Source organism: Pungitius pungitius, chromosome 6, assembly GCF_949316345.1.
Source record: "Pungitius pungitius chromosome 6, fPunPun2.1, whole genome shotgun sequence".
Classification (NCBI taxonomy): domain Eukaryota; kingdom Metazoa; phylum Chordata; class Actinopteri; order Perciformes; family Gasterosteidae; genus Pungitius; species Pungitius pungitius.
This window is the reverse complement of record NC_084905.1, coordinates 12,119,681-12,133,670: the sequence shown is the minus strand read 5'-3', so window position 1 is coordinate 12,133,670 and position 13,990 is coordinate 12,119,681. Positions and strand designations below refer to the sequence as shown.

Here is a 13,990-nt window from a genome sequence, read left to right as displayed (position 1 = left end):
GTTTTAGGGAATTTCAAAGTTTTGCAATAACTGTCATTAAATGCAAAGTCAATAACACACAGACTTGCAACAAATATAATTGAATTAATTTATTTGGCACAGAAAATAAACTGAAACCTCTGCTATTAAAATGTCAGTGAATACTCTTATTTAAATACTGCACAAACATGTTGGAAATGTGTCCGCTGTTCTCCGTTGGGTGCGTCTTGGTGTAGCTGATGAACTGTCGCCGTAATTTCCTCAGCTCTGCCATGTTGACGGTCCTGGTGAGCTCGATGTTAAAACGTAAGGTTAAGGAGATTAGGTACAAGAACAACTTTTCTGCAGGCCAGCTAGAGACGAGAAGCAATAACTAACTTAATGTAGCAGTATCACCTCTCAGCCTTTGAGGAGAACACCAAGTGGTGGACGTAGCGACTTCATCTCGGTCGATGCACCTGCCATTAAAGGGTTGACCTGAGCAGTACCTAACATACTTCTGATTTTTTTTTCCTGCCTGGAATGACCCGTTCAAAAGGGTTTGGTTCTGACGACGTGCAGATGCCAATAAAAAGTCACTAATTTATGTAATTTGGTGTATACGTATCCCACAGTATGTTAGTACTGGCAAGACCTTTAAATGTGATCAGCTGCTGTGCCTTTCATATAAAACAAATAATAATCGTCGGACACGCATTCATCCACCTTCTCCTTCAAACGCGTCATTTGATGTAGAAGACTATTGGTAATTACAATTTTCATGTGAAAGGTTACTGCTATCTGGACTTGTGACATCCCACATTGAAATAGACCAACCTATGAAATGATTCTTCAAAAAGTTTTTTGTTTTTTTTTCAATTAAAATGATGACGTACAACTATGTAAAAAGGATATCTTTTCTGTGGCTCCGGGTACTGTAATGAGATCCCCTGGAACGCTTGTCTTCAGTGAGTTAAAAATTGCCTGAAAATGTTAAAAGACATTAAAGATAAATAACATACAGAATGTACCATATTGATGACAAATACAGTTGCCTAGGTGTTTTGGTATGCAAGGACTTTAAAATATTTACACTAATGATTTAAATTGGACTGATAAAAGTAATTGGAAAATAAGAAAATGAATCTTCTAATACTTTAATTTACCAAGAAATATTTGCAAAATTAGTTGAAAGGTTTACTCATTGGCAACATGGTCATGGTTCTATTAACAGGCTAACAGTAAATAGCAGAGACACACAAAAATAGGTAGATAAAAATTACAGCTGGAAAGTTATTTGCAAAAACTTTGTTACTTGACTAAAAAGGGAGGACACACAGGTGATTGCAACGCATTAGACCCAAACTCATTTTACCAAGAGTAGCAGAAATTATTATTCTTCCCTCACTCAGCTAATGAGGCACTACGACATGTTGTCTGCTGATCATTCTGTATAGACAAAAAGATCTCCTCTCTTCCCTTTCTTATCTCCAAACAGGCTTATCACTCACTGAGTCACACTGCTGGCACATGTGTCATTCGGATGTCAATCACTGACATTTGGACAACATTACTCGTTTCCTCAGATTCCACTATTGCACAGCTGATTCTTATGATATAAGTCACAATGATTGCAAAAGTTGTGTCACTTGGGGGCAAAGCAATAGCATATGCATCATGTTTAATTACATCAATAGTTGCAATAGTTCAGGTGGGCACGTAATTTACAGTAACATATTCCATACACTCCCAAGTCGTATATGTCCACGACAGCTAGCACAAGATGACGTCCAAATACAAATTTCATCCACTCATATGGGCTGCAGAAAATAACATTAAGGTTTGAATACCTGCTCTCAGATATTTAACTCCCACGGTGCTTCTAATGTTTTCAACATTCCTAATAAATATTTTGCGCTCCGTTGGGGGGGATTGTGATAAATAAGAAAACATACCAATAACACATCTTGTGTGATTTTGTCCAACTCGTGCAAGAAGTTCACCGATGAAAGTGGTTGCTGCAGAGAAAATTAATTACCATAAGGTAATGAAAAAGGCAGCACATAAGTGCATACAGCTACTGAATATTGGATTATAGAACAACCGCATGTTTTTCTTACACTCTGTGTAGACTGGTTAGGGGGTGGGGCCTTTCTTTTGAAAAGTGCGTCAGAAATGTCCGCATATGGAAGTATGTCGTCTTTCAGGATGGTGAAAAGAGGACTGTCCCATCGGTTTCTGGAGTCTGGAGCTTCAAATCTCAGCACCAATGCGTCAAAGCTACAAAACAAGAACCAGATGGAAAAACTAAAAATTCTATCACAGGGATCCACACAAATCTCTACATGCACTTTCTCTGTATTTGCAGCAGGGCTGGGTAATATGGCCAAAACCTTCCATCTCAATAACGGTAATTTCCTTATTGTAAAAATGTTCCAGCTAAATGTGCAGAAGCGTCTTACTCACATGTCCTGGTTATACTGCTCAGCCGCATCTCTGCTTGCATTCCACGTTGAGCTAATTTCATCTGACGTTAAACAGTATACCTTCATCAAAACAGAGAGTATGTTTTATGTTGCGTGATTAGTGTTTATATATATTCATATTACCATATACCACCATACTTACCAGGCAGTGTGGTGTCTGCGTATGTTTGATGAGACAGAAAAGTTCGTAGCGGTAGCCTGAAAAGTTTATGGATTTTAAAAAGGTCAACGTGTGAACAAATCATAATACTTTAATACAAATCGCCGCACAAGGAAAGCAAATTACCTTTTATGTAATTTAATGAATCAAAAATTACAATGTCATCCTTGTTGACTTTCCTAGAGAACAAATACATTGAGGTTAGGGCATCAGCAACAGCAGAAGGGAACTGATGAATGGGATCCAAAAACCCACCTCTCCACTTCAGCTTTCAGAGATGCTCGGACATTTTTTTCCTTTTGTGAATCTGCAACATACCCAACCAGGTTTTAGTTAGTTGTATTCAATAGTCCAAGGCTTGTGTTTAGTAACGCAGTGTTCTTTCTTCATATTTTGAGATTGCACCACTCTACTGACAGTTTAGCTGTTGTTCATTCTTTACAATCTTTTTGACAACAATTTCATTTTCAACACGTTTTATTTGTACTTTGTATAGCCACATCGCGTGGAATGGTTTTGCCGCTGAAATGTTTAATATAAAGTTAGCGTTATATACCAATACAATTATTTTGCAAACCAAAAATAATACCCAAATATTTAACTTACGTTGACTGTTGTAGCATTGCCACTATTAGGTAAAATACATTCTTGTTTTGTCGTTCATAGGAAGAGCCTCAATCGTAGGACAGTTGGGATATTCGCACACCAAGCTTTATTTTAAATACTCTTAAATGAATGCTGCTAAACGATATAGTTCTCGAAGCTGATGTGAAATTAAGTTACCTCTTATTTTATTTAGAGTCCCTTTAGTGGCTTCTTTAGATTAACGGCAAGGTAGCCTAAATTCACACAGCTGCGTGACATTTTGTGATTAAATTATGTGACAAGTTAAATGCAAAGTCGTCGGTGCTAACCTGTAAAAAGCACTTCCCAAAAGAACTCAAGACTATTCACCTCGAACTTTAAAAGGTTAAGCAGCTGAGGCTAACGGATGACTTAGCGTTAGATTAGCTGACATTAGCTTGACTTGCCTTCGGAGGCTAACGGGAGACGTAGCGTTAGCTTAGCTGACATTAGCTTAACTTGCCTGCGGATGCTAACGGGAGACGTAGCGTTAGCTTAGCTGACATTACCTTAACTTGCCTGTGGAGGCTAACCGGAGACGTAGCATTAGGTTAGCTTACATTAGCATAACTTGCCTGCGTAAACAGTGTTTTTCTCAACGCCCAGCGCCCCGTCTCCTACAATGTAAACCTTTCTGTCGGTGTGGCGTTCAAAACACACCTTCAGTTCTTCGGCCCTTTGTGTTTTACCACTGCACGGGTAACCACACAAAACTATAAGAGGCATTACTGCTACCAAATAATCTTGCCTAAGACTTGATGAAAAGCATGTTGGCACTCGACCGGATATGGTTTGTTATTGGTTTACCATTAACGACCAACAGGAGCTAACGGAATTTAAATGATGTAACGTTTAGTCAGTCAAATTTATCATTGAGGGCGAGGTTAAATAAAACATTTCAACAATCGAGTTAAAAGATTTCGGTTAACAGAAATGAAAAACACATTTTCATTAATTCATTGCTTTTTCTTAGTACAATCCAAGATACATTTTCCACATAAAGAAAATCACGGCTGACAAATAGTCTGGATTTCTATCCTTATTTATTGGTATTTATACATAAATAACTGCTCCCAAGAACAGAACATCAGCATTATACTAACCTATAAAATGTAACATCACATTGAAAACGTCACCATATTCATATATCAATTTAAACGCTATTGTCTTCTTCAATCGGTCTTCATATTGTTAAGTGTTGTATCAAATGTTCCTCAAGCAGGATGCCCTTCACCTCTAAATGGATGGAAAAATCAGCTGTGAAGTCAAGTATTGGCTATAATAATGATAAATCAACATCATCATCGTCTTACACGTTCAATGCATGTTTCTGATGTGTTTGTTGGGCAGTTTTCAATATCTGGAAGAGCAGTGCTTGCAGGTCTCCCACTTGGTGCAGACTAACCGCCCTGCCAGTGGGAATTTCAACATCTTCAAAGGCAGACTTCATTAAGGAACTGTCCACAACACTTTTCTTCCCCATGAAATGCCCTTAAAACAAAAACAACATAAACTGTTGGTTTTTTTAACGCCGTAAAAACATGAAAAAATGAGCTTGTATTTGTCTTACCTGTAGCCCAGAGATTCCCCTTTGGAGTCATCTTAGTCTTTGAAACTTTATTTCCCAGTTCAGTTAAATCTAGAGTCATTGAAGATGTTATTGCAATGTAGTAGACAAGAATGAAAGAAGACAGGAATCCTGCTCTGCAGATCTTTGTCAAATTGCTTTTCATTCCTCAAACTTGTTGCACGCGGGTTTGGAGCCGGTTAACCAAAATCTCTCTGCTCCTGTTACTTTGGAGCCAGGCACTTATAGTGAGATAGGATGGGCTTCATATTCTAATGTGATGAAGTCATCTATCGGCCGTTGGTTTCTTATTGGATCCGCGATGCACATTAGGGGGACTTGTGTCAAAACTTGTGTTAAATTAGATGACCTCAGATCAATGGCATGAATGATTGCATCCAAATAGCATTTCAACACAAAACAAAAGAGCACATACATAATTAAATGCACCAATTTATTTGTAGGTACTTTGACGTAAACATTACAGCAAGGCACATGGGCCACTGCATGCTGAATAGATGTAATGGCTTAAAAAATGCTGTGAGTCATGGGGTTCATTTGCTACTTATGTACACGTTACTTTCCTCCTCAAGTCTTTGCATTACACAATATCAAAAGTAAAAATATCTTTCAACAAGCATTATAAAAGAACAAGTGAACTGAAGTTCTTTTCAGTTTCTGCAGTTCAACAGCTGCAGCGGGATAAACGAAGGATCTAAGATTACAGAGAAACAAAGTGCTTACACAGCACTTAAATAGAAAAGTTCACTTGCCTGTCAATATGACCATATAGCCTTGACGTCACTCCCAAAATAATTTATAAAATTCAATAATGTGGGATAATACACTTCACAAACTATTTTTTTCTGTACATTGCACTGAGGTTACCTGCAACTCCTCAACTCTTTTTTTAACAATCACTGCCATAAACCATGGAGGTAGGAACTGTCACGTATTCAAAACAAAACAAGGAGGCGCTTTTACAAATCAGGACGTGCAAACAAGAAGTACCCTCCACTATGCTCGCTGTGTTATTCCAAAGTCTTTAGGGAATTAACAGACTCTACTAATGACAAATGTCATCATCATGTCCTGATTTAAAAAACACTTCTCCAATATGCCCGCCAAACTTCACTTTCATACACCTGCTCTGGATTCTCCAAAACAATGTACCCTGATTTGACATTAAATCAACGGTTCACTTGCCTGAAAAATACACTTCGGCAATTTGAGGTATTTTCAATACTGCCGCACCACATACACACACACAATACCTCTCCATGCTTCACCTTAACACTCGTTCAAAAGAAACAACTGTAGATGCACAGATTTGGGACAGCACATGCACCCATAACTCAAACACGTTCACTTAACAAAGAATCAAAAGCATTTGCCAGCAAAGCAAATGCATAACTACGAAAAAGAAAGAAAATAAAAAATGATTGTGTAGCCTGTAACTTCAGTAACCTTTGCTTAGCAAGACAACTTGTCTGTATCTAATCTCACAGGATTGTTTTACAATCAACTGTTTTACCAAGAATACAGAAATATGACATTAAATGAAAATCAAACTATAGTATGTTATCTAATAAGTGGCGACTACAAATCTAGCTTTGTACTGCAAATCATTTGCAACACAGTTACAACATAGAAACTGCAACCTGAATCCCATTCAGGTAATAATGTGCGGTATTAAATACAAAAAAGCCTTTCAAATAAAAAATCCACCTCTTCACTTTGACATTGATCAAAACTAAAACTAAACACCGACGACCTTGCTGTGTCTCGTTTCAAGGTGGATCGAACATTCGGGCAAAGAACAAATAATATCAATAAAAAAGCTTCAGCTGTAATAAGTCCACAGGGCAAAATTAATATATTACCAACATGCAAAGTTAAGAGAAAATCAATCGAAGGCTTAATTTGAATTTGTTCTCATTTTTGAAAATAGCGTCCTTTATTAGATGTTAAGGATGTGCTTGATAATACTGCACAGCCTCTGAATAACTTGAGAGAAATAAAAGAATTGAATTTCCCGAACATGCAGAATCATCAATCCCTCTTTACGCTCACATGAAAACTGAAGATACTAGAGCAGAAGTCTCCCTAACGGAGAGACACCGCCTGTATCTGAGAGTGTGCGCCTTGTTTCAGATCACAGCCCGAGGTCTTGTCACCTTGCGGACTCGCTCCCTCTGCTGTTCGTGGGGGCTCAGGTGCGTTTGGCTTCGGTAACAAGTCATTTACCTCGTCCGTATCCGCTGATCTAACTGGCTCAACAACCTGCATCTCCTGCCTCGACTCGGCCTCCTCTCCTCTTTTCCCCGCCTCCTCCGTTTCTTTGACTTTGTGCACAATGAAAAGATGTCTGTTGAGAGACAACAGGGATGTGAAACACAAGCCGCAGTGAAGGCACTGTGGGGTGTTTTCGTCCGTTTTATGCTGCGGTATATGCTGCTGGAACTGTGGACTGTCGTCTGTGACGAAGCCACATTTTGAACAGCGGAACTGAGTCTTCAGGCGTTTCGCTGGAGGAGTGTCAAGACCGCAAGTGCCCTCCTGTCCCTCCACCTGTGTGTCCACGGCAGGTCGCTCTGATAAAAGTCCCTGCGAAGTACAGAAGCCACACACTTTAAAATGAGTTTAATTAGTGAGATTCCTAACATTTGATTTATGCTCCCAGTTTTTATTGGTTCATTATTGGTTGATTCTGTAAACGAATACCTTGCCAAAAGCTTTTTTTGATTCCTGGATAGTTGTTTTCGGCATTTGGCCAAGATCCGGATTTTTGATTCCGTGCATTAAACTGATGTGGTTCTTCAACATGACACTCGTCGTGAACGTCTTGGTGTCCGTGCAATACCTGAAGTGTAAACAAGATGGATGTGAATTTGAATCATTTGAGAAGTTGTGACAGCTGTGATTTTCAAACATGAAACTCTTACCAGCAAGTGTAAATTTTCTTTTTTCCATCATGCTCCCTCCGAATATGTCTTCTCAGACTGGTTGAAGAGTTGAAAGATTCCTCGCAATGTCGACATGGATACTTCTTAACTGACTGTTGAGGTTGAAATAAAAAAGGTAAAGAAAAGGTGTGTTAAAATAAGCTTTACAGATAAATAATTATCATCTTCTACGGACAGGTAAACATTAAGAGATTTTCACTTCTAACCATAATTAATAATCATATTGTCACATTAAATGACATCTCAAATGTGCCACACTTCGCTAAGGAGGGTAGTATTACCTGGCTGGCTGAAATACAAATTCGAATCTTGAAGACTAATTTGAAGCATTTACTAAACAATGGTAATTCTCAGTTTCTCAGGGTAACACTTTGGCAACAACCCCAAAATCCCATCTAGAGTTAACGCAGCATGTCTCACGCTACAATGCTTCAATCTATTAAATCTACACAGACTGACCTCAGGAAACCAGACACAATGGCCCCAGAACCATTACCTTTCTGATGAGATTCTTGATCACTCATCATCAGTGTGTAAAGGAAAATAACAAACGCAAAAAACCCCACTTGATCCATATTGAAAAATCCAGCATCTAATATATAAATGCTAATATAAATAAAACAATATCTAGTCTTACGTTATAATAGCGATACAACCCTGAAAAACAGAAATATATATGCTCATTTAAAGCTCATTTCTAGACTGCCTCAACCTTTGACTGTTTGACATAACAGATAATCCTCCATTTCAATCCATCACAGCCACAGCCAGCGAGATGGATCAAAGAAAAACATTCACTAGCAGGTTGAAAAAGGGCCGAAGGTAATGTGCTAGTGTATGTGACAAATGTTCCTGCGTGCGTCCGCATGCACCGATAAGCAGGATAATAAAAACGTCAAACTGATGTAATCATTAAGAAAGCTTTACCCCCCAAGCATGCTAAAGGAACGGGTTATCACCAATTAGTAGGCTACAAACCGCAAATACAGATAATGTTTTTAAAAACTGAAGTTTCAGCAGGGTAAGCCACACCCTTTCACAACGCTATAATAAACACATAAGCAGTTCAAGTCAGTCACAACCTCTCACCTTCTTGTGGTTGGTCTTCACGTGAGCAAGATAGGAGTCTCGTTCAGGGAACCGCTGGAGACATTCGCCACATGTCCAGCCGGTGGGCTTCCCACGAGGGCTTCTTTCCCGCTCAGGCTTCTTTCTGGGAGCCTCTGTGCGTTTAACCGGGCCCTCAGTCTTCTGTTGCTGGACAGAATTAGCATCCTGGTTGCAGTCAGGATTGTCTGTCTGTTCACTTGTCTTTTCCATCTCTGCTGTCGTGTTACCTACGTGAACTCCCTGCAGAAGAAATACATGGCAAATTAACATTTAAACTAAATTGCAGAATGAAATCCATCCCACAAATGAATGCAAAATAAATCCCCATTTCCCTCACGTGACAAAAATGAGGAAAAAAAAACAAACCTTGAAGTGCTGCATTAACAGCTGCTTTTGTGGAAAGACCGAGTTGCATTCTGGACACTTGAATACACACGTAACACGTTTGCTGGCGTTTTGATGGAAATGCTGCAACAGGGACTGCTTTTTCTTGAAAACCGTCTCACATGAACACTTAAAGATTGTTCTGCGAAAGAAAAAGAAAACAGCTCAAATTAACTATTAACATAAATGCGCAACCTTTAAGTGTCAGAACGTGCGGTGCTGACTCACAGCGGGGATACTTTGCTCCTGCTGTGTTTATTTTTTAAATGCATTTCACAGCCGTCAGAGGTCTTGAAGGCAACCGGACAGAGGGAACACTTATAAAAAACTTGACAGTGTTTCTCCTCGATGTGAGTCTTTTGTCCTTGAAGGGTTTTGAACACCATATCGCAGTGAAGACATCTGGATGAAGAGGAAACATAATAACACTTATTCCAAACGTTTTGAAGGCCTTCTGTTTTTTTTCCTCGGCTTGCTTACTTACTTGTACCAAGCTTTGCGAGCATAGTGCAGACAGTTTTCCCTGACGTGTTTCTGTATGTCTGCAGAACGGCTCTGGGCGCCACACTCGGGACAGCAGTAAGGGGACTTGTGTGCGTGAATGCGTTGGTGAGCTCTAAAACTGCACTTGTTGGGTAATAACATCGAACACACCTTACACATCTGTTGTGAGAAACAAGAGGGTGGTCAAAAAAGACAAAAACAAAACATGGAAAACATAAACACTGGTCACCAGAGCCTTGAAAAGGATAACTAGGGATTTTTATATTTTATTACAGTCAACAAATCCCATTAAAATACATAAATACTACCATTTTCAAAGATATGTCTTGAGTAGGAACTTAGGGAAGAGCGGCACAGGCCGGGCTTTCACTGAGGGTTTGTTGACAGAAACAAAAAACATCCTTAATTAAAAAAACATTTACTCACAAGTCCTTCCACTTCGTCAGCCGGCCTCTGGTAGTGGCACGCCAGTGCTTTGTGGTCAGAAAACTGCTTGCTACACTCCAGGCAACGGAGCCGGCGCCGCATGACTTTGTCTGAATATAGGGGCAGGACAGGTTGACTTTTACGCGAGGGCGAGTTGTAAAGGTCCGCGTTCACGGCTCTCTGAGGGACAAACATGAGTTCCTCTGCGATGGGTTTCATCTGGAGCTGTGTGCACTGCATCACCATGCCATTGTTCTTGTGCTCTCTCGCATGCGCCAACAAGGCACACTTGTTGAAGAACACCATTGTCTTTGCACAGTATGTACATCCGACTTCAATGTGAACACTGCTCCTGCTGTAGTGATATGAAAGGCTACTTTCCAGCCCGAAGGAGTCCCCGCACTCGAGGCAGCAGTAGCCGCGCGCTGGTAGGTTGATATCACTGTCTGGGGGGGGGTTCAGGTTGGGCACGTATGTAGGCACAGGATTGGCACGGTTCAACAGTCTGTTTAAGGTTAGTGCCTCTGTGTTGGGAATGGACGCGCGAGTGCAAGGGTTGGCCGTTTTCACTTGATGCACGAGCGGGACGGTGCTATCGACCGTGGAGGACAGTGCGTGTGGGCTCTGCTGATGAGATGTGGATCGTGCAGCCACGGAAGCAGCAACGCTGTGAGGGACCAGGTTCAGACTAGCTAAGTGCATTGCTTTAGGAAGAAAATTGGTGGTAGTTGTGTGGCCCCTTTTTAGTTTCTGCCCCCGATGTGTAGCAGAAGGTTTGACCACACCACCGGTCTTTTGGAATACTGTCGCAAAATGTGTCGCGCCTGACCTGCGGGAGTTGACCTCTGACTGTTTGACTAAGACTCTTGGTGAAGATGTACTAGCTAGCGCACGTTTAGTTTTTACTCCGACAATCCTATCAACAGACGCACTTCGAGATTGGCGAGGAGACATGTTACAGGAAGAATCTTCACTAATCATACTCTGCGAGGGAGAAGCTTCATACGCAGAGTTAATTTCATCAGTTTCCGAATCAGGCAGAACACTGGTGACTGTACGCTTGATCTGCCCAGTTGTGGTTTTGATGGTTTTGATTCTTACCCTTGGTATGGCAGGGGGTGACCCAGTTGCCACCGCTGGGGATGCTTTGCCACTACTGTCACTGCATATGCTTACGGGACTATCGGAGGGTTTCATTAACCGTTTCACAACTTCAAGTGGACTTTGTGGGGATATAGGCACGTTGGAAGTTGCTTTCATAGAGTTATTCTGTAGAGCTGAGGACTTGATGGAAGTTTTCTCCTCACTGGGATCTTCTCTATCATTTAGAGCAACCAGAGCCTCGATGCAAGAAGATAATTTAGGTGTCTGAGATTTGACATGTGGATAGGTAGGGACATCCAATGTGGTTTCTGAAATGCAGTTGGGCTCATTACAGTTCTGGTTAACACTTGGTGGGGGAAGTGCACTGTGTAATATAAGTGTTTTATCTATCTGGTCACTGACACAGTTGTCAGAAGACTCTTCGCTTGTGCTTCTCTCCTCTCTACTACCCTCAGTGTTCATGGAATTATAGTCCTTCTGGCAGTCATCGAACACGGTGAAGTCCATTTTTGGAGCAATTTCCAGGATTGATGATTGTACAAATTCTGAAGCTTCAGGGAAACAGGGTCTGCCTTGTTTTGGATGCATTTCATTTCTACTACACAGAGTGTCTTCAGACTCGGGGCTGGAGATTGGACTAAAATCAGAAAGTGTCTGGGAAAATATTGCTGTTCCGTCAGGTTTGGGATGAATGGACGCCTTTCCAAAAAGCTCTCTTGAATGATCCCCATTCAAACCAGGGACAAATGATTTTGAAAAGCTGGTGGTCTCAACAGAGCATATGGAGTATGGCTCTTGACCACTGAATCCATTTTGCAATGCCGGTTCAAAATCTTCCAACGACTCCTGGCGACTTGTGTTTTTCACAATTACACTTACAGCAGGAATATCTGCTGCTGAGACAGTGTGGTTACTAAGTAAACTGTCATCAAGACATATCCCTGTGTGTTTCAGTTGACTGTCCGTCTCTTCGTGACTTCCCTGGATGGGCTCCTTGGCATCCAACCCAGTGGCATCTGGGATGTCAAATGCTGCCAGCAGATCATCGAAGTCTGGGGTTTTCATGTCACCCATGGCTGCACAGTCGCATTAACCTACGAGGAACATACAGAGTTAGCTAAACGTCTTGTCTTTCATTTGACACAGTAAGCATTAGAGGCAAGGCGTAAGTAACGTAGCATTTTGTTTGTGCTAACGTTAGCTTTAGCTGCCAAGTCAAACGCCGTCGTGCATCATGCATTTACACACACATATACCGTTATATATGGACAAATATACACGCGTTATCAATCATTAACGTTCAGTATTTAATGGGCCGAAATAGCTGCATTCATGTTGTTTCGTTGTTGACGTAACGTTAACTAACCAGAGAGAGTCAGCTAGCCGAGTAGCTTCATCACGTAGCAAAGACAGCCAGTTAGCAACCTAGCAAAGCAACACGCTATTGCGTAAATCATTTTGCCAAACCAGTAAACTCTCCACTGATTGAAACACGCGTAGGCTTACCATTTGATCTGGTTATGTTTACCAGCTCTAATTAATTAGTTTTAAGGCTAGTAAACTGTAGACGCTTGGTGTTGGCAAGCTAGGTTTGTCGCTAGCAAGGTTTCATAGCTAAGCTACTAGCTAATAGCTACTAGCGTCAACTTCGTTTGTCTGTTCCGTTTGGTGTGCGACTCAAGCCCTTAGCAATGTCTTACAGGCGAGAGGCGGCTCCATAACCACCTGGTGACTTCCCAAGTGCACATTCATTGTAAATTGTGTCCAGTGCTTCAGCTACGAACACGACTCTATCCAAACCAAGGAACAATGGTGTGTTGTAAATAGTCATGAAATAAATCATAAACACAATAAACCAAGACACATGTACAACATTAGCTTCCCTGGTGAAAGTCCAAATAAATAAAATGGGGAACATTGCACTGCACACAGCGAGATACAATGTAAAACTCTGTCCATGATTAAAATGACTCCTTTGTTTTGCTCCCCATTCTTCAATCCTTTTTGACTGGTTGCTTCAATGATGTTTTGTAGATGTATTATCCAGATATAAATAGAATAAAGCAGGCATCAATACCAATATTGGTAATCTTTGTAGCCTGCTGTACTGTAAATCTCATGGTGTTATGGCGAAAGATTGTTGTGTTCTTTTACTGTTTGTTTGCAATGTTAAACACTAAGAATCTGCTGCAAAGCCACATGAAAACTATATTCTATAAGTATTTACCATTTATGAGCTACTGTGACATTTCTGCGTGTGATCTACCAGTTAAATTTGAGGAGTTCCGCATCTAGGACTTTAGAATACTCTGCTTCATAACACTCTAACACTCTTGAGAAGATGTAATGTTGTAATGTAATGTGATGAGAAGAAGTTTGTTTTGGATATCCTGTAAGACAAAGGTGAGAGATATAAAATATCACTAGAATACGTCATGCTCTTCCCGGTAGAAAGAGGTGGTGACACATATTCTTGCACTTTTGTATCAGATTAAAAGTGAAAAAAGCTCCCATAACTGTACATTTAACAAGAAAAAAGTTGTTGAACAACTATCGTGCATGTTAGTGCCCATACTGATTTTTCTCAGCAAAGGGAGAAGCGAGAACACTAACTGTTGAGACGTTGCATATAAAGCCTACATCCAGTTTAATTTAGAAAAATATCTGGATTTAAAATATAATGAAATGGATTGTTTTCTCC

The 13,990-nt window shown here is 40.5% G+C and overlaps 2 protein-coding genes across 5 annotated transcripts; both read right to left on the bottom strand.

Annotated features, from left to right (window-relative positions):
• Positions 1 to 74: 74 nt before the first annotated feature.
• Positions 75 to 4,029, bottom strand: kti12 (KTI12 chromatin associated homolog). Its single transcript, XM_037450780.2, has 9 exons — positions 3,804 to 4,029; positions 2,860 to 2,911; positions 2,731 to 2,783; positions 2,587 to 2,642; positions 2,425 to 2,504; positions 2,079 to 2,238; positions 1,914 to 1,976; positions 874 to 942; positions 75 to 277 (listed from the first exon to the last, which is right to left on the bottom strand). Exons 1-9 carry the CDS (start codon positions 3,952 to 3,954, stop codon positions 134 to 136), a joined length of 828 nt encoding a protein of 275 aa, XP_037306677.2. The 5' UTR covers positions 3,955 to 4,029; the 3' UTR covers positions 75 to 133.
• Positions 4,030 to 4,254: 225 nt separating this feature from the next.
• Positions 4,255 to 12,946, bottom strand: znf592 (zinc finger protein 592). 4 transcript variants are annotated; one of them, XR_009956670.1, is made up of 10 exons: positions 12,796 to 12,946; positions 10,186 to 12,383; positions 9,740 to 9,918; positions 9,484 to 9,657; positions 9,238 to 9,397; positions 8,851 to 9,111; positions 7,741 to 7,853; positions 7,520 to 7,658; positions 4,542 to 7,402; positions 4,255 to 4,464 (listed from the first exon to the last, which is right to left on the bottom strand). XR_009956670.1 is itself a non-coding variant. In XM_037450771.2 (9 exons), exons 2-9 carry the CDS (start codon positions 12,361 to 12,363, stop codon positions 6,902 to 6,904), a joined length of 3,705 nt encoding a protein of 1,234 aa, XP_037306668.2. In that variant the 5' UTR covers positions 12,364 to 12,383; positions 12,796 to 12,946; the 3' UTR covers positions 4,255 to 6,901. The 4 variants fall into 4 exon arrangements, 2 of the variants coding, with proteins under 2 accessions (XP_037306668.2, XP_037306669.2); XR_009956671.1 differs by having other exon boundaries at positions 4,255 to 4,719; positions 4,799 to 7,402; XM_037450771.2 differs by having other exon boundaries at positions 4,255 to 7,402.
• Between the last annotated feature and the right edge of the window lie 1,044 nt (positions 12,947 to 13,990).

Bases quoted from the DNA above. Each gene is read 5' to 3' on its own strand.
- kti12 (XM_037450780.2), bottom strand. From the start codon at position 3,954: ATGCCTCTTATAGTTTTGTGTGGTTACCCGTGCAGTGGTAAAACACAA. The intron at 2,643-2,730 runs GTAATTTGCTTT...TAAACTTTTCAG, and splicing joins TTCATTAAATTACATAAAAG to GCTACCGCTACGAACTTTTC. The intron at 278-873 runs ATATCCTTTTTA...TTACGTTTTAAC, and splicing joins TACCCGGAGCCACAGAAAAG to ATCGAGCTCACCAGGACCGT.
- znf592 (XM_037450771.2), bottom strand. From the start codon at position 12,363: ATGGGTGACATGAAAACCCCAGACTTCGATGATCTGCTGGCAGCATTT. The intron at 9,658-9,739 runs GTAAGTAAGCAA...CTCTTCATCCAG, and splicing joins GCTCGCAAAGCTTGGTACAA to ATGTCTTCACTGCGATATGG. The intron at 9,112-9,237 runs GTTTGTTTTTTT...TTTCTTCTGCAG, and splicing joins TGTTAATGCAGCACTTCAAG to GGAGTTCACGTAGGTAACAC.